The sequence below is a fragment of the Coregonus clupeaformis genome, unplaced genomic scaffold (assembly GCF_020615455.1).
Source record: "Coregonus clupeaformis isolate EN_2021a unplaced genomic scaffold, ASM2061545v1 scaf0448, whole genome shotgun sequence".
Taxonomy (NCBI): domain Eukaryota; kingdom Metazoa; phylum Chordata; class Actinopteri; order Salmoniformes; family Salmonidae; genus Coregonus; species Coregonus clupeaformis.
The window spans coordinates 157,492-177,500 of NW_025533903.1; the positions used below are offsets into that span (position 1 = coordinate 157,492).

The window sequence follows — 20,009 nt, forward strand, 5'->3', positions numbered from 1 at the left end:
AGCCATGGGTGGGCCTGGGAGGGAATAGGCCCACCCACTTGGGAGCCAGGCCCACCCACTGGGGAGCCAGGCCCAGCCAATCAGAATGAGATTTTCCCCTCAAAAGGGCTTTATTACAGACAGAAATACTCCTCAGCACCACCCCTCCCCCTCCTCAGACGATCCCACAGGCGAGGACTGGTCCTTCTGGGCCCCACCTATCCCCGGGGTCAGCCAAGCCCAGAGGGCCTCATCAGGGGCCTAGATGGATAATAGCTAGTCCCCCCTCTCCCCCCTTTTAGAACAATCATCAAGGACAGAATCCCAAAATCATTTGGCTCTCAACCAGAAGTTACCAATGTGTGGAGTTTGTATGAACTCCCTGTTTTTGAACTGCACCAAAGATAATCTGAGTAATAATATTATTATTAACGTAATAATGCAAGAGATAGGACATTAACTTTGAATATATATTCAAATGTCACACATTGCTTATGGGAGTGGATTGTTATGGGAATGGTTTAAGCCTTGCAGTATATATTCTATAAACACAGGAGATTGATACCGTGTGGTTGGTCAGCTCATATCAGAAGATTAAGAACAGTTCAGCTATTGGACAGTGCCACCTGCAGCCCAGCCCAGGCAATACTACACCATCCATCCCTTGCTTTCTTCAGTGTAGTTTAAGCCTGGAACAAGCCTACTGTTTGAACAATTTTGGAGGCATTGCATGTGGGCCATGGGTTTTGCGTGACAACACCGTAATGGGCCTGATCAAACATTTATGAATGATATTTTCAGAGATGGGTTTTAAGCATGCTCTTAGCCAGTCATGTAACGTAAAACATAATACATACAGTACCTTCATCAATGAATGCAAAGAGAGGAACATAAATTATTGATGCCCAGTCTTAAAATAGAACAGCAAATGTGTGAATGGGAGCATGAAATCATAGGTGACAGCAATACGAAGGGTATGGTAGGCTAATAATAAAATAATGTATATTTCGTCTCTCAGTAACCACGTTTCCATCTAACCATTCATGCAGATGAATTACCTGACACATGAAAAAAGTCATGACTGGGCTGATGGAAACATGAAATGCCTGTACAGTTTTATAAATGCCGACAGACAATTTGTTCATTTGACATGGTGGGATCATTTTGTTTCGGTAAAATTAATTATGCGAGAAATGGCGGTGGAAATGCCTTTATGCGCAAATATTGATATAATAACCATCATATCGAAGTAAACTTGGAGTCACGCAATGATATGTTGTGTGGTCCTCCCACTATGACTCGGGAAACAATACAATTTATTTGGCTACAGATGAAATAAGTTATGATGAACTTCACAGGGTGGTGAATATGCAAGATGATGAGTTTGATGCTCCTTTCCAATAAATATTGAGGGTCTTCTGATGCTGTCTGGTCAAAAAGAGTATGATATTGTTGCCGCCGTAGCATTGAATGCAAGGGAAGCCAGCGAGCATTTGGCCTCCCTTGAATTTGTTTTACAACAAATATAATAACCAATCAGCATTCAGCTAAAATGAGTGAGCTCAAATTTCAATGGTTCTGGCACACCAAAAAAAAAGTGTCAAGGGAAGCCAGTTTGGATTTGGCTTCACACCAATCACATCACATCAAAAGCCTAACTCCATTTACAGAAAAAAAATATTGTTGCATCTCATTGCGTTGTTGTCCTCCAGTGGCTAGCTAGGTAGCTAAAATTGGTCCTTTCCTAAATTAGTCATGGATGGAGATAGGGATTTGGACTTGTGGTTTTACTTAATTCTCAGTACTGGCCAATGATTATAACTGCGATTCTGATCCAACCATAAATTCATAAATTGTGCCCCTTGCCTGAGAGGATGGAAGTTCAATATGTACAGTGGGGGAAAAAAGTATTTAGTCAGCCACCAATTGTGCAAGTTCTCCCACTTAAAAAGATGAGAGAGGCCTGTAATGTTCATCATAGGTACACGTCAACTATGACAGACAGATTGAGAAAAGAATATCCAGAAAATCACATTGTAGGATTTTTAATGAATTTATTTGCCAATTATGGTGGAAAATAAGTATTTGGTCACCTACAAACAAGCAAGATTTCTGGCTCTCACAGACCTGTAACTTCTTCTTTAAGAGGCTCCTCTGTCCTCCACTCGTTATCTGTATTAATGGCCCCTGTTTGAACTTGTTATCAGTATAAAAGACACCTGTCCACAACCTCAAACAGTCACACTCCAAACTCCACTATGGCCAAGACCAAAGAGCTGTCAAAGTACACCAGAAACAAAATGGTAGACCTGCACCAGGCTGGGAAGACTGAATCTGCAATAGGTAAGCAGCTTGGTTTGAAGAAATCAACTGTGGGAGCAATTATTAGGAAATGGAAGACATACAAGACCACTGATAATCTCCCTCGATCTGGGGCTCCACGCAAGATCTAACCCCGTGGGGTCAAAATGATCACAAGAACGGTGAGCAAAAATCCCAGAACCACACGGGGGACCTAGTGAATGACCTGCAGAGAGCTGGGACCAAAGTAACAAAGCCTACCATCAGTAACACACTACGCTGCCAGGGACTCAAATCCTGCAGTGCCAGACGTGTCCCCCTGCTTAAGCCAGTACATGTCCAGGCCCGTCTGAAGTTTGCTAGAGTGCATTTGGATGATCCAGAAGAGGATTGGGAGAATGTCATATGGTCAGATGAAACCAAAATATAACTTTTTGGTAAAAACTCAACTCGTCGTGTTTGGAGGACAAAGAATGCTGAGTTGCATCCAAAGAACACCATACCTACCGTGAAGCATGGGGGTGGAAACATCATGCTTTGGGGCTGTTTTTCTGCAAAGGGACCAGGACGACTGATCCGTGTAAAGGAAAGAATGAATGGGGCCATGTATCGTGAGATTTTGAGTGAAAACCTCCTTCCATCAGCAAGGGCATTGAAGATGAAACGTGGCTGGGTCTTTCAGCATGACAATGATCCCAAACACACCGCCCGGGCAACGAAGGAGTGGCTTCGTAAGAAGCATTTCAAGGTCCTGGAGTGGCCTAGCAAGTCTCCAGATCTCAATCCCATAGAAAACCTTTGGAGGGAGGTAAAGTCCGTGTTGCCCAGCGACAGCCCCAAAACATTACTGCAACAGTGTGTGAAAACCTTGTGAAGACTTACAGAAAACGTTTGACCTGTGTCATTGCCAACAAAGGGTATATAACAAAGTATTGAGAAACTTTTGTTATTGACCAAATACTTATTTTCCACCATAATTTGCAAATAAATTCATAAAAAATCCTACAATGTGATTTTCTGGATTTTCTTTTCTCATTTTGTCTGTCATAGTTGACGTGTACCTATGATGAAAATTACAGGCCTCTCTCATCTTTTTAAGTGGGAGAACTTGAACAATTGGTGGCTGACTAAATACTTTTTCCCCCCACTGTAGCTAGTTGTAGGCTAATGTTAACTAGCTGGCTCATCGTTGCCAATGAAAGGAAGTTAGGCTAGCGAGCAAGCATTTTAGCCAGGTAGCCTAGGACAACAAAAACTAAAAGTGTGTACTGTATGGCAGTCATAGACCGTTTAGGCAACATGAAAGAGAGGAGGATGGCATTGGCGTTTCTCTACAAGTACCTTGAGTCAACATGTTTTCTTAAATCATCATCTCTACATGTATGACAGCCATTCCATTCCAGTATCTGTTGAATTCCAACACAGGCACACCTCATTCTACTGAATTAGGTACTGATTAGGTGATCACATGAACCAAATCTTATTTAACGAGGAAAAGTATAAAAACCACTGCTGTGGTCATCACTATCCTCTTGCAATAGGACCAGCTGGATGGCAAAAACAGTGCTAATAGTACCTCAAAAGTAATATTAATCAAAAAATAACTATTGACCATGCCAAAAGTTTTGAGTGAGGAAACGAAGGGTTCAATTCTGGCTTTACTGGCAGAGGGATACAATGAGCGTCAGGTTGCTTCCATCCTTAAAATGTCAAAGACGGCGGTTCATAAGAACAAAGTCAAGCAGCAGACATTGGGGACAACAAAGCTACAGACCGGCAGAGGGCGAAAACGACTCCCTACTGACCGGGATGACCGCCAACTCATTCGAATGTCACTCAACAACCGTAGAATGACATCAAGTGACCTACAAAAAGAATGGCAAACTGCAGCTGGGGTGAAGTGCATGGCGAGGACGGTTCGAAACAGGCTCCTAGGGGCAGGGCTGAAGTCGTGCAAAGCTAGAAAAAAGCCCTTCATCAATGAGAAGCAAAGAAGAGCCAGGCTGAGGTTTGCAAAAGACCATAAGGATTGGACCGTAGAGGACTGGAGTAAGGTCATCTTCTCTGATGAGTCCAATTTTCAGCTTTGCCCAACACCTGGTCGTCTAATGGTTAGACGGAGACCTGGAGAGGCCTACAAGCCACAGTGTCTCGCACCCACTGTGAAATTTGGTGAAGGATCTGTGATGATCTGGGGGTGCTTCAGCAAGGCTGGAATCGGGCAGATTTGTCTTTGTGAAGGACGCATGAATCAAGCCACGTACAAGATTGTCCTGGAAGAAAACTTGTTTCCTTTTGCTCTGACATTGTTCCCCAACTCTGAGGATTGGGTTTTCCAGCAGGACAATGCGCCATGCCACACAGCCAGGTCAATCAAGGAGGACCACCAGATCAAGACCCTGTCATGGCCAGCCCAATCTCCAGACCTGAACCCCATTGAAAACTTCTGGAATGTGATCAAGAGGAAGATGGATGGTCACAAGCCATCAAACAAAGCCGAGCTGCTTGAATTCTTGTGCCATGAAAGCTGTGATTGAAAATCAGGGTTATTCCACCAAATATTGATTTCTGAACTCTTCCTAAGTTAAAACATTACTATTGTGTTGTTTAAAAATGAACATGAACTTATTTTCTTTGCATTATTCGAGGTCTGACAACACTGCATCTTTTTTGTTATTTTGACCAGTTGTCATTTTCTGCTAATAAATGCTCTAAATGACAATATTTTTATTTGGAATTTGGGAGAAATGTTGTCAGTAGTTTATAGAATAAAACAAAAATGTTATTTTTACCCAAACACATAGCTATAAATAGTAAAACCAAAGAAACTGATAATTTTGCAGTGGTCTCTTAATTTTTTCCGCAGCTGTACAATATGCTTTGTGGACTTCACCATACAGAGGTCGCTCTCCAGTTTTGTGATGAAACACAGATGTAGTTGAATTTATTCTGCCACTGTGTCTTCTTATTGTCTCTCAGCCTTAGGCCTATATATCACTGTGGCAAGGCATATGAACTAACAGGTTATAGAGCAAACATGCAATGATCACAACACATAGGTTGTAATATGGCACATTTTCCTGGCTTGGCTTCCCAAGTGATTTTACCCACACACCGCTACTGGGGGAGGGGTGATGATCAGAGATTGGATACCATTACCATGGTTACTACTCACATCAGTATCTTCAGTCACATGTTGTCACGGTGACTGAGGTGCGAGTGCGTTCTAGGGAATAGTGTTCTCCCTAGATAACGTTGCCCACAGCCTATATATAGCCTAGTATATTCTGATAAAATACTGTGAGCGAGTGTCCTTGAATAATTTGTTTTGTATGGTTGACACGGTGGTGTGGATATTTTGCTTAGTCTACACAGGTGTTTCTCAGCCCCAGGTGCATTTCGGGAAGGGGAGAATTGGCGGGTTCTGATATCTCATTGCGCTCACGAAAAAGTGGTGCAGGGCACACAGCAGTTTTGCCTACAAAGAGGCTGAATACGGCCGGTGCAGCACCGTCAATATTATGTTGAAACACAGCAGTCTTTAAAAGGCGCTTTGTGCATCGGTAATCGGCTCTGATGTCACGATCAGGAGGAGTTGACCGCTCAGGCCTAATCCATGCAAATTGTCTGAAGGGACAGAGGGACCAGCAAAAATGGTGAAACGGATTGTTACGCGACCAACCCATTCCTAGTGACGAACAGGTAAGAGGCTATTTATCATCCAGGAGATAGAGCAACGATTAACATGACAGCGACTGGCATCTCGACGGTATTCCGTCTGTAGTCAATTGATTGGAATGGGATGGATGAAGGTAGCCTACCAGCGGCGCCGATTATTTGACCATGAAAATAAGCTGTCAAATGGATAATTTCATTAGATATGTGTCACATTGTAGAGCCTTTCATCGTCGTCGGACATTCAGACAGGTGCATGCTTTAAAAATAATTTTTTTTAAATATGATGCCCATTCGTAGCGCAGTTGTCAATAACAAAAATGTCTTATTTAATCGCAGGATCGAGCGCCTACTCAGTTTGCTTTCCTTTTGGGCTGTGACACAGGGTGACAGAATCGGGAGAGCGCTTTCTCATCCTATAGAATAGTGTTGTGACTGTTCTGTCCCGACTCCGGACATATCGAGGATGAAAAGCCACGTTATTCCACATAGGCCTATAACTTATACTGAACAAAAATATAAACGCAACATGCAACAATTTCAAAGATTTTACTGAGTTACAGTTCATATAAGGAAATCCGTCAATTGAAATAAATGCATTAGGCCCTAATCTATGGATTTCACATGACTGGGCAGGGGCGCAGCCATGGGTGGGCCTGGGAGGGCATAGGCCCACCCACTGGGGAGCCAGGCCCAGCCAATCAGAATAAGATTTTCCCCCACAAAGGGGCTTTATTACAGACAGAAATACTCCTCAGCACCACCCCTCCCCCTCCTCAGACGATCCCACAGGTGAAGAAGACGGATGTGTAGGTCCTGGGCAGACAGAAATACACTCCCTCAAAACTTTAGACATCTGTAGCATTGTGTTGTGTGACAGAACTGCACATTTTAGAGTGGCCTTTTATTGTTCCAAGCACAAGGTGCACCTGTGTAATGATCATGCTGTTTAATCATCTTCTTGATATGCCACACCTGTCAGGTGGATGGATTATCTTGGCAAAGGATAAATGCTCACTAACAGGGATGTAAACAAATTTGTACACAACATTTGAGAGAAATAAGCTTTTTGTGTGTATGGAACATTTCTGGAATATTTTATTTCAGCTCATGAAACATGGGACCAACACTTTAGATGTTGTGTTTATATTTTTGTTCTGTACAGTTTTCTATTTTAATTTGTCTCTTATAATGCTGGTCGTCACTGCAATTGTATTGCATGAATAACATAGCCTACCATTGGGCTGCTTCCAATGAAAATAAGAGTATTTGTCACAAGGTACCTGCTTTCCCACCCTTTTAATTTCCTCACATTCAGGCAGCTTTTTAAAAATGTCCTCCCTGCGGCCATAAAACGTGGGACTTGAATACAAGCTTTTTTCAGTCATCACACCACCTTGCTTATGCATTAATCCTGTACTGCTAAAACAACAAACATGTCATCAAAATGTAACCAATAGACCTATTGATGCTACATGTAAACACTGTTTTAACATTGGCCTTGTCTTGTGTGTGTGTGTGTGTGTTAGGCTAGCGTAAGATCAGTGAGTTAATGGCTTGGTTAATCCCCTCTCTGGGGCTTTCACTGGAGCCCTGACAGATGGAGGAGCAGTACACAGGTCACTGCTCCCTCCGCCGGCCCGGCTGCCTGGCCCATGTTGCCCACAGCCAGACCATCTGTGACCCGGGCACTGCCCCCCAGGTGCCCGCCCAGTCAGCAGCACCAAGCACAGGGGAAAGGGCATAAATCTAACATATAATCTGCACTCTTTGTCCTCCTCATATGTCTTCTCTCTGTCTGTTTTTGCCTGCACTCAGATGACTTTTCATCCTGAGGTTCTACATTAACCTCTGCCCCTAGTCGCCACTCAGCTATCCAGCCTATATTAAATCTGTACATTCTCTGCTTTCTGTATCCATCCAATTTGCATTTGAGCTACTCTCATTAATTCATACAGTACAGAATCATATAGCTCTTAAAGCTACAGAATACTGTACCTGAAAAATTGTGAAAACTAATCCTATACTATACTTTGAAGTCAGTATACTGACTGATGCTGAGTATACTGCACAATTTATCCAGAGTTCAGACATCAATATTCTGTACACTGAGCATACAGTTCAGTATTCAGCCCAGCCTCCTCTCTCTCAGGTTGGTGGTGCCGGGGCTTTGTCCCTCCTCCTCATCCCTCATGCCAGCTGCTGTGCTGTGGTGGTGTGGCGTGGTGCCTGAGATGAAACACACCCAGATGAATCCCTGGGATGTAGGTTTTACCCTGGAGAACAGGGAGCCCTGCAGCTTCTTATCTGTCAGGATCTATTCTGTGTGTGTGTGCTTTGTACTATGTAGATGTGTGGGGTATTGGCAGATCTCAATATTTTCCTTTTACCAAAATTGAGGATAGAATTGACATTAAAATGGATTTTGGGAGAGCGATACATAGACATACTTCATAACCACAGTGGTGCTCTCTCACTCACTCACTCACTCACTCACTCACTCACTCACTCACTCACTCTCAAAACACAATCACAGTCTCCTGGTTGTAGACAAGCCTTCCTGACCCTGCTGTTTCATCCATGACCTCTGAACTATGACCTATCTGTTCACATGAGTTTCCTGTTACCCTGCAGGCAGTGCTGTGAGTGGTGTTTCCTTGGAGACGGAAGGACCATGTTCTGTACGTAAACAGATTACAGCAGAGCGATGAGCCACAAGCAGCAGGGGGAGGGGCTAGGTGATTATGTGGGGGAGGAGCAGAAGGCTCCAGCTGCTCCCAAAAACAGGCAGCCCAACGGCACAGCAGGAGGAGGAGGAGGAGGAGGAGGAGGAAGAGGAGAGGGGGTCCCTGTCCGGAGAAGTTGGAGACCCTGCCAAATGCTTGGTCAGGACGGGCAGGATCCTTATCTTCATCACCATCACCATCATCACCCTCCTATTCCACACCAAGGCTCGGGCCGCGGCCCCCCACGGCACCGTAGGCGTTCCCCCTCAGGGCAGGGCCTGTCCAGACAGGGGGAGGGAGTGGTCATGGAGCCTTCTCGCCACACCCAGCCGCCCCGACCTGGTGTGGCCCGCTACCGCCGCCAGGGGGTGCCCAGGGTCAGAGTTCACAGACAGAGACAGCCGCCGAGAGACGTCCAAGAGACCCACGACCCGCCGTTTCCACATCAATGGTCATCTGACGCTTCTCTGACTGTTCAGAGTGACATGACTGGTCCTGCGGCAATGAAGCAGCAGCACCCCCCGTACTCCCCTCCACCCCACCACACACAGGCCAGTGGAGCATCTGACCTTACTGCTGGTACTCTTACCCCCACACACCACACACCATGTCCCCCTGCCTCTGATCTCCCTCCTCAAGAGCTGCCACCACCCCTTACCAACATAGAGTCTCCCCAGCCTCAGGAGGATGAGGAGGAAGGGTGCAGTTCATCCATAACTCAGTCTGTTAGTACTCAGAGTGGATTTGACATCCAGACAGACCTAGAGTGGAACCAGGGGGAGGGGGGCCATGGAGAAGGGGACCTAAAAGAGACGAGTCTGGGGGAAGAGGACAAAAAAGAGAGGGATCTGGGAAAGGACAACCAGGAAGACGGAACAAATGGCCACTGTTCTGACACTGATAGTGCTGCCTCTCTAAGCATGGAGGCTCCGCCCCTGAGCCCACCTCCTCACCAATCACCACCCACCTCTCCATCTCTATTCTCGCCCCCTCCACTTCAGTCTGAGTTCTCGGACCAATGTAGTGACGAGTTTAGCCCAAGCCCCACCCACGACACGGACATAATGCCTGACGATGAGAGCTGCACTGATTCTCCACTGTCCCATTCCGAATCCTTCACCTTCACAGACTCGTATCCTAAGACCTATGCAGAATTTTATAATGAGTCCTACCCACAGTCAGAATCCATCACAGAATCCTACACAGAACCCTACGCAAAATCCTATCCCCAGTCTTTCCCTGAACCCTTGAAATTGATTAATTATCCAGACAGAGAGCTCCACAGGAGATCTGAGGCCGACCCTGATGAGCCATATGCAGAACCCTACCCAGAGCCCTATAGTTGTAGACAGAGGAAGCATGTTTATAAGGGAGCTCCAGACACTGAGCCTACCACTGATCCACAGCCCTGTGCCTCCTGGCCAGGTAGGGATGTGGGGTTACCACAAACCAACCCCCCTTGGCAGGGTCGCTCAGTCGGCTCAAGACTGCACCACTACGATGACACTACGTCTGATGGGGAAGCCGACAGCCTTAAAGAAAGCCCCCGTTCTCAAAGCCTGGGGCCACCTCCCAGGAATGTGCAGGGTGAAACCCAGTCAGAGTGTCCCAGCTCTGGGCAGCTTAGTTCAGGCGAGTTACAGGATGAGCAGGCTGGGATGGAGCTCAGACCTCCAGCGGAAGGCCCCTCAGAGGACAGTGTCAGGGGCTCAGGGAATGCCATCTCTCTGGCCATCAGGGACATCCGAGAGGCCATAGAGGAGGTGAAGACTAAGACGGTGCGCTCGCCCTACACTCCTGACCAGCCCATAGAGCCTGTGTGGGTGATGAGGCAGGAGGTCAGTCCTACTGAGGAGGAGAATTCCCCACAGCAGCCACCGGGAGGCAACGTGAGTGTGAGTATGAGCCAGCTCTGGATTACAATGGAAATCATTGGTTTGAAGTGTTTACATAGTTGAGTTGCGTCAGGTGATCATTGCGTCAATGATAATCGTGAACAACTCTATGGGGGTGTGAGCATGTGGGTCTGGGCAGGTGTGGTGTAGTTGATGTTTGTGTGATGTTGTCGTTTGTATGTATATGTTTTGTATTGTTTACAAAAATATATATAATCTTACAACAAAAAAAGTGTAGTGAACAACTCAGTGGCAATAATGTTATTTACTCTGATCTGTTTAAATGTGCCACCAGAAAACTTCAGTTAATGATGTTCTCTCTATGTATCTCTTAAACTCTCTCAGTCACCTTCACGCTATACCCCAGTTCCAGTTCCTGACACAGTTCCAGTCCGTGTTCCAGCCCCATCCCCAGCCCGAGTTCCAGCCCCATCCCCAGCCCGAGTTCCAGCCCCATCCCCAGCCCGAGTTCCAGCCCCAGCCCGAGTTCCGGTGCCAGTCCCAGAGCCTGTGAGGGCAGAGTCCTCCAGAACACACCAGGTACAGCACAGGGAGCATAGAGAGCAGAGGGAACCGCCGAGGCCGCCATCCATTGAGGAGGTAAGTGACTGCTGTAAACTGTTTCACACGCGGTTGACGATTTCCCCTTAGGCCAGCTGCAAAGTCAAAATTGGCTATATTGTAAAAAGTAATGCAAACAAAAAATTGCTCTTTGGGAAGTTGGCAATGAGGCCCTTTATCTACTTCCCCAGAGTCAGATGAACTCGTGGATACCATTTTTATATGCCTGGGTGCAGTTTGAAGGAAGTTGCTAACTAGCGTTAGCGCAATGGCTGGAAGTCTATGCATGCTCGCAGATACCCATAAACTTCCAGTCATCGCGCTATTGCTAGTTAGCATTGGCTTGAGAAACTGCCTCTAACTTCCTTCATACTGGACACAGAGACATAAAAATGGTATCCACAAGTTCATCTGACTATGGGGAAGTAGATAAAAGGCCAAAATCCCGAAGTATCCCTTTAAGGTTAGACATTAGGGTTAGCAGATTCAAGACGAAAAACGCTAATCTGCGTTTCACACGCACTACTATGAAAAGAGATGACTGAGGTTTAAGGAAGTGCTATTCTGCTATTACTGTCATCATCACCATTACTGATGTATATCCGTAATATTCCGGTCTATTTCCATTTCAGATCCGGAGGAGTATGCCCTCCTTCCCCACATACGTGGAAGGTGAGTGTCTCAGTTGGAGGATTATTAGTGAGAAAGGAGAAGGAGTGTATTCTTGGAGATAAAGCTGCTGTGTTATAAAGGCATTCAAATTACATTATGGAACAAGTCAGGAGCAGTGGTATGTTTTCACTGAAATCTAATGTACAAACATTGTAATTTATGATGACTATTGATTGTACCCAGCCTCAATGACCGTCTTGTCTATAGTCCCAGGGCCATGTGACCCAGAGGACCTGATCGATGGCATCATCTTTGCAGCCAGCTACCTGGGCTCCACCCACCTGCTGTCAGAGAGGACGCCCACTAAGACTGCCCGCATGCAGCAGGCCCAGGAGGCTATGAGCCGTGTCAGGGTGAGAGTCACACATAGGGGTCAATATCAACTAGGACCGAATTCTCTCCCCTCATTTTCCTTTCTCCTTCCTTCATTATTCCATCTTTTAAGGGACCACTATTAAGGCAGTAAGATTTTTGATAGATAATCATTATCATGTCCTTAGAGTCGTATCATTATGTGCATTACATTTTTACTGAATAGTTATTGATAGATCTGCCAAGTAACATTATTTCATGTCCATAAACAAGCATTGAAGAATGCCCAGGGCATCTGTCAGTTAGTGTATGTTGTTAACACGTTCAGTCTGTTTGTTTCTTGAGGGGTGCTCATATCACATTGATAAAGGGGCAACTTCTGAGGATGTTTGCTTTATAAATTCTGGACCAGTAACTTTTGTCAGATGTGATAGACAGCTAACATCACACACGCCCCATCTTACTGTTTTTTACTGAGCGTTGTCTTGAACGCTCTCTCTTGTTCTCTCTATCTCTCTGTCTCTATTGCTTTTGCTATTCCATACGGCAGACTGCCCAAAAGCAAGCTAAAAACAGAAAGAAGGTATAGTGACAGTGTTACGGCTGTAACATATTTTTCTACTGTTTGTTCTGTGTCTTTTTATTATTATAAGTAAGTCATATTTTCTGCTTGTCTGTTATGGTTGTAAATAAAGTCTTAAGTTGTTGAAATGCTGCTCTCCTATGTCCCTAAATGTGCAGACTGAGGATGAGGTTCCTTCCTCCACTGAAGTGGATCTCTTCATGTCTACACAGAGGATCAAAGTGCTGAACACAGACACTCAGGTAAATACTGTATACTATTCACCACTATGTTGCAGGCACCAAACAATCTATTGTATTAGTAATTCCAACATTACAAGTTATCAAACGCACCTCTCACCAGTAGTCACTGCTACCACACACACCTAAACTACACCCACATACTATACTGCCAAACACCTCTCTTTCGCTCTACAGCCACATAACTACATCCTTATCCTGTGTTCCTAGCAGGAGTCCATGATGGACCTGCCTCTGAGGACCATCTCATACATCGCTGACATAGGCAACATGGTGGTGCTGATGGCCAGGGGGAAGATGGTACGCTCCAGGAGTGCTCAGGAAAACTTGAACCATACCACTGACCACTCTGACCACACAACCAGCCCTGCCCGCGACGACCGCCCCCAGTACAGGATGGTCTGCCACGTGTTTGAGTCAGAGGATGTAAGTGCGTGTGTGTGCGTGTGTGTGTGTGTGTTGTGCTTGAGTGTATGTGTGTGTTTACAAATGATCTGTTTGACTCAGACACAAGTGTGTGGATGTAGGAATTGTATTACATATTACAATGTGATAATATGTGCATGTTTTCGTATTCATCCAGTGTGTATGATGCCTCTCTTTCTCTCTGTCCAGGCCCAGCTCATAGCCCAGTCCATTGGCCAGGCATTCAGTGTGGCGTACCAGGAGTTCCTGCGGGCCAATGGCATCGACCCAGAGGACCTGAGTCAGAGGGAGTACAGCGACCTGCTCAACACTCAGGACATGTACAACGATGACCTCATCCACTTCTCCAAGTCAGAGAACTGCAGAGATGTGAGTCAACCACCAGGGGGCAGGCCAGTGTTGTGTGCTTAGTTGTTTGATATGGGATTTTAGACCAATGGTGGATATGTCTATTACATCTAATTCAGTACGAGGTAGACCTATAATACACAACCTTTCTTGTTAATGTAACAAATTGACAAATTGTGTCCTTATTGCAGTCAGAATGCTAACTACAACTATGAAGGCATTCAAGTGAACACAGTTGCATTGACCATAGTGGTGTAAGTAGTGGTATATCTTAGTGTTCTGTGTATCCTACCTCAGGTTTACATCGAGAAGCAGAAGGGAGAGATGCTGGGGGTGGTCATAGTGGAGTCAGGCTGGGGCTCTATCCTGCCCACTGTCATCATTGCTAGCATGATGCATTCTGGGCCAGCGGAGAAGTCTGGTCGACTCAACATTGGTGACCAAATCATGACCATCAATGGAACCAGTCTGGTTGGACTGCCCCTCTCCACCTGCCAGAGTATCATTAAGGTCTGTCTTTTTCGTTTCTCTTTCTGTGTTCTTTTACCTTTCCTGAAGTCTCTTTCCGCGGTATCCTCTCCTTTTCTGTGTCACTGCAGCCCAACTGTGCATTTCTGCTGAAAATGCAGATACACATGGTTGTCAACCTTAATCTAGTCTGCCCCTCTGCAAGCCAGCACACATTGAAAACAATTGAGACTGCTTGACCAGGCAGTGCTGCAAGCATCTGCATTTCTTTCCCTCTGGTCTTGGATGTTACCTCCTGTTACAATCCTCCCCTAAATGTCCATCTCTCCTCTCCAGGGTCTGAAGGCCCAGTGCAGGATCAAGTTGAACATCGTCAGGTGTCCCCCCGTCACCATGGTTCTGATCCGCAGACCAGACCTCAGATACCAGCTGGGCTTCAGCGTACAGAATGGGATTGTGGGTACCATGACAATAGAAACCAATACAGATGTCTCCTAGTTTTGAATCCTCTATGGTTGTTCTGTTTCTCTTACTATTGTACAATCATTTTTTTACACAGATTGTAGTTTTCATTATCAGCTGTTTCAGTGTCCCTCTCTCCTTCCTCTACAGATCTGCAGCCTGATGAGGGGGGGCATTGCTGAGAGAGGGGGTGTCCGCGTCGGTCATCGCATCATTGAGATCAACGGCCAGAGTGTGGTGGCCACGCCTCATGAGAAGATTGTTCACATCCTATCTAATGCAGTGGGAGAAGTATGAGAACACACTTAACAGCTAGAATGTACTACAGTCCAGGGTTGAGGGTCAATCTATTCGAACTCAGTCAATTCAGTAATGAGTTGAAATAATCCTAATTGAATCTGTAAATGGTGCTATGATTAATTTTTGAGAACAGCAGGAAACCTCATGCCCGGCTGTGTAGCAGGTCTCTGGTTATGCAACCTATGTGTTATTTCTTTGTGCTGCAGATCCACATGAAGACTATGCCTGCAGCCATGTACCGTCTGCTGACTGCCCAGGAACAGCCAGTCTACATCTGAGACTGCTGTCCACATTAAGAGGATTTTACTATCATTTTATTTAGTTACATGAATTTATTTATTAACCATGTATTCATTGGTTTTTCACGTTGTCTCACTGTGTGCTTGAAACATTTTTCTTCATTTCTCTCAGCACTGACTTGCCTTAATCTGAATCAGTTTTCATAATATATATGAAAGGTGCATCGCTGAAGTAAGAAGGCACAGATTAATTTACCAGACAGAGTATAAATGTGATGTGTTTGATCAATAACCAAAGACAACTGTGAATTTAATGTGCATATTTAAGAAGAACTTAGAGCAAGGAATGCATTTGGTCTTTCAGAGTCCTATGAATGTACTACAATAATTATAAACATGCAAACTGTCTCCATAGGGGCATGGTAACCAAAATGTGAGCTTTTCATTGTACCCAAAAAATAAATTCAGGCTTGCATGTAAAAATATGTAACTCTGCAAAGCAAAGGCAATGTCCTTAATGTTAGATGTTGCAGCTGTGCTATAATTTGTGCCTGGTTGAATTAACTCCCAGAAGCCATCCTGCTTGAGGCTGCATTAGAAATACACACAGCACTGTCACCTTTATTTAGAGAATGAACTAAGACACAAGTGAAAGTTGTTATTTATGTATGTATATTTGTTTGAGAAAGTTAACTCCCTACAGTCGATTTCAGCCGCCTGAGGAACATGACTCAAAGATAGTAGAGGAATACAGACATGTAGAGCAAAGACAGTAAGAATCACTCTCCTGTTACACCCAGGTAAAAAAAAGACTGTCCCCTATTTAGTACGTATATACTGTATATGCCATAAAAATGTGATTGTCTCAGGTTGTATGTATGCAGCTAATACAGAGAAGTAAACTGGCATATTTTGCCCATCACAAGTGCTGACTGCTTGTTTGTTCTTTCAGTGATCGGACATTGTTACACTTTCAGAGCTAAAGGCACTTTGTATGTGCTGATCTCTAGTATTTAAGGAGACCGAATGTCCAAGTGTAGAGTAAATCAAAAGGGTATGCAATGCATGATTTAAAAGGATAAAGGCTAGATTCTCCACCACTAGTTAACGCCACTAGCAGACCATATAGAGCAGCAGTAGACACAGAATATCCTGTGTCTGTCCAAATATGTTTGTATTTTAATGTAACAAAGAATGCTTAAGATGTATAAAGATAAAATATATATATATATATATATATATATATACATACACACACTGAAATGTAAGGTTTATAAAAAAACAAAAACAGAGGGTACTCGTACTCTATTGGTTTGGACATATATGACTGAGGGGTTGGGGGTGAAGATCAAACACAACCCAGCAGGGTAGACATTGTGGGGTTGGGAGGTTAAAAGGCCGATACACCATCCACATAGTGAGGCAAACAAATGGTCAAGGTCAGGACACATATCTGGTTAGTGGTCACAAGGAACAGGATATATCCTTCTCCCACTAGGTTGGGCCACAGAACAGGCAACCATAACACTAGGCTGTTTGAGTGAGCACAGTGAGGGCCTCCCTGATTGGGTGAGAACGGTAGGGTGTGATAGGTGGGTCCGTCTTTCCTACAGCTCAGTGTCTTTGTATTTCTGGGGGTTGCTGTAGTAGCCTCGTCTGGTTTGGTCGGCCAGCTGTCTGCGGTACTCTTCCTCATCGTCGTCGTAGTGACCCCTGCTCTCAGAGTACGGTGGCCTGGAGGATGGGGTCTGGGGCTCTGGGTTGGAGCTGGAGCTGGACATAGGAGAGCGAGAAATACATTTGAGTTAATTCTGATTGTTGTGCATCAAGTCTGAAAAAAAAAGCATTCAACACAACCTGAACCCAACCCATGACAGGCAGTGGAAAGTTCAGTAAAAATTCTAATTTGTGTGGTGACAGACAAGGTTAATATATGAACTTACCCTATAGGCTGTGGGCGGTTGTGGTTGGGCTTTGGTAGTTTCACTGGGACTGCATAGATGTCTGGATGCTTCTGGGCTATTTCCAGCTACAGTCAGAGATCAGGAGGAGGCCCAGTTATGCCAAATTACATACAGTGCATTCGGAAAGTATTCAGACCCCTTCAGTTTTTCCACGTTGTTATGTTACAGCCTTATTCTAAAATTGATTACATTGTTTTTATTCCTCATCAATCTACACACAATACCCTATAATGACAAATCAAAAACAGGTTTTTATAAATTTTCAGCAAATTTATAAAAAATAAAAAAACAGAAATATCACATTTACATAAGTACTTTGTTGAAGCACCTTTGGCAGCGATTACAGCCAGAGTCTTCTTAGGTATGACGCTACAAGTTTGGCACACCTGTTTTGGGGAGTATCTCCCATTATTCTATGCAGATCCTCTCAAACTCTGTCAGGTTGGATGGGGAGCATCGCTGCACAGCTATTTCCAGGTCTCTCCAGAGATGTTCGATCGGGTTCAAGTCCGGGCTCTGGCTTGGCCACTCAAAGACATTGAGACTTTTCCCGAAGCCACTCCTGCATTGTCTTGGCTGTGTGCTTAGGGTCGTTGTCCTGTTGGAAGGTGAACCGTCGCCCCAGTCTGAGATCCTGAGTGCTCTGGAGCAGGTTTTCATCAAGGATCTCGCTATACTTTTCTCTGTTCATCTTTTCCTCGATCCTGACTAGTCTCCCAGTCCCTGCCCCTGAAAAGCATCCCCACAGCATGATGCTGCTACCACCATGCTTCACCGTAGGGATGGTGCCAGGTTTCCTTCAGACGTGACGCTTGGCATTCAGTCCAAAGAGTTCAATCTTGGTTTCATCAGACTAGAAAATCTTGTTTCTCATGGTCGGAGTCCTTTAGGTGCCTTTTGGCAAACTCCAAGCAGGCTGTCATGTGTCTTTTACTGAGGAATGGCTTCCGTCTGGCCACTCTACCATAACGGCCTGATTCTTGGAGTGCGGCAGAGATGGTTGTCCTTCTGGAAGGTTCTCCCATCTCCACAGAGGAACTTTGGAGCTCTGTCAGAGTGACCATCAGGTTCTTGGTCACCTCCCTGACCAAGGTCCTTCTCCCCCGATTGCTCAGTTTGGCCGGGCGGCCAGCTCTAGGAAGAGTCTTGGTGGTTCAAAACGTATTTCATTTAAGAATGGAGGCCACTGTGTTCTTGGGGACCTTCAATGCTGCAGAAATGTTTTGGTACCCTTCCCCAGATCTGTGTCTCTACACAATCCTGTCTCGGAGCTCTGCGTACAATTCCTTCGACCTCATGGCTTGGTTTTTGCTCTGACATGCACTGTCAACTGTGGGACCTTATATAGACAGGTGTGTACCTTTCCAAATCATGTTTGATCAATCAATTTAATTTACCACAGGTGGACTCCAATCAAGTTGTAGAAACATCTCAAGGATGATCAATGGAAACAGGATGCACCTGAGCTCAATTTCGAGTCTAATAGCAAAGGGTCTGAATACTTATGTAATAAGGTATTTCTGGTTTTTTATTTTTAATAAATTAGCAAATATTTATTAAAACCCGTTTTCGCTTTGTCATTATGGGGTATTGTGTGTAGATTGATTTTAGAATAATTACGTAACAAAATGTGGGTCTGAATACTTTCCGAATGAACTGTACATTACAAACTAATAAGGCAACATCTGCACTTGAATATACCTTTGGGTACATGCAATGCAAAGTTAACCAGAATATGACATGATTACACTCAGAATGCTATAGCTCCATTAGTTTCTGTTTATGAAGCATTACATCTTACTGTTGGGAGCATTACTATCCATCTATACTTAGTTTTCACCAGCAGTTGTACTGACCCGTGCATGCTCGGCCTCCTGGAGCTCCAGCATCCTCTGGGCTCTGGCCAGGTGGTCCATCTTTTCGAAGGCCTTCACCTTGCCCATGAAGGAGCGGTTGGCCGGGTCCTCACCCTCCGGGACAGAGTGGTCCTCAGACGACTGGCTGAGCGCCCTCAGGGTGGGCTTAAGGGCCACGGTGGGCTTGAGGGCCACTGGGGGCGGGGCTGGTTTGGGCCCCCCGGCAGTGTCGCTGCTAATGGTGCTACTGGAGTGGGAGTCATAGCCCCCGCGAGACTGCACCCTCATCTGCTGCAATAGAAGAGGATAGTAACCTTAGTAAGTCTTATAAGCGCAAGATGTGGGTCAGGGTTTGGGTTCAGGGGATTGAGAGGTGATGGTGGGTTAGGAAGGTGAGGTTCAAGGGGTTCTCACCTTGGGGGGCTCAGGGACGAAGGAGGGGGGTGGACTGGGGTCTCTCAGCACCTCTCTGCTCCCTGATCTCCTCATACGAGGTATGGGGGCAGGATGGGGTCTCTAGTGAGAGGGGAGGGATGTACACATGTCAACAGATATACATACAGATAGTATGTCAACAAACACAGACTAGTTCAATACAACAAGTCAAGATTGTTGACTGACAATGGGAGATTGACAGATTATTGGAGTATACTTTAAAAGTTGCAATATGTGATTTTTTGGGCGCCCTAACCAAATTCGTCTTTTACTTTCAGTTTTGTACACCAGCTTCAAAACAGTTGAAAATACAATATTTTTGATTATGGAAAATATATTTCACAGCGGTTTTGATGGTACAATGATTCTCTACATTATACTTGCTTATTATGTCACATAAACTGAAATTAGGAGAACTATTAGAATTTTAGCAACCAGGAAATGGCAGAGTGATTTATGTACAGTGCACCTTTAACAGGGAGGTTGATGGAGAGAGACAGATGCCAGTCTCTACTCTGACACTGAATGAGCGATTGACAGATGGACAGTGAGTGATAGTGATTGACAG

General features: G+C 45.0%; 2 protein-coding genes across 5 annotated transcripts in view; one reads left to right on the top strand and one right to left on the bottom strand.

Moving 5' to 3' along the window:
* The first annotated feature begins 5,561 nt into the window (after positions 1 to 5,561).
* LOC121582524 (amyloid-beta A4 precursor protein-binding family A member 1) lies at positions 5,562 to 16,111 on the top strand. 3 transcript variants are annotated; one of them, XM_041898387.1, is made up of 14 exons: positions 5,562 to 5,982; positions 8,108 to 8,219; positions 8,590 to 10,576; positions 10,922 to 11,176; positions 11,770 to 11,809; positions 12,017 to 12,162; positions 12,672 to 12,704; positions 12,863 to 12,946; positions 13,154 to 13,369; positions 13,559 to 13,738; positions 14,015 to 14,227; positions 14,522 to 14,641; positions 14,798 to 14,938; positions 15,154 to 16,111. In XM_041898387.1, the coding sequence occupies exons 3-14, from the start codon at positions 8,663 to 8,665 to the stop codon at positions 15,223 to 15,225; spliced, it is 3,414 nt and encodes a 1,137-aa protein (XP_041754321.1). In that variant the 5' UTR covers positions 5,562 to 5,982; positions 8,108 to 8,219; positions 8,590 to 8,662; the 3' UTR covers positions 15,226 to 16,111. The 3 variants fall into 3 exon arrangements, with proteins under 3 accessions (XP_041754321.1, XP_041754320.1, XP_041754322.1); XM_041898386.1 differs by lacking the exon at positions 8,108 to 8,219; XM_041898388.2 differs by lacking the exon at positions 8,108 to 8,219 and having other exon boundaries at positions 13,157 to 13,369.
* LOC121582523 (tight junction protein ZO-2) overlaps positions 15,492 to 20,009 on the bottom strand; it is a 54,934-nt gene continuing 50,416 nt past the window's right edge. For both annotated transcript variants that reach the window (XM_041898384.2, XM_041898385.2), the window contains exons 21-24: positions 19,421 to 19,522; positions 19,007 to 19,297; positions 17,130 to 17,215; positions 15,492 to 16,959 (exon numbers count right to left, since the gene is read on the bottom strand). In XM_041898384.2, the coding sequence (XP_041754318.1) occupies positions 16,794 to 16,959; positions 17,130 to 17,215; positions 19,007 to 19,297; positions 19,421 to 19,522 (645 nt within the window). In that variant the 3' untranslated portion in view covers positions 15,492 to 16,793. The remainder of the gene's footprint in view (positions 16,960 to 17,129; positions 17,216 to 19,006; positions 19,298 to 19,420; positions 19,523 to 20,009) is intronic.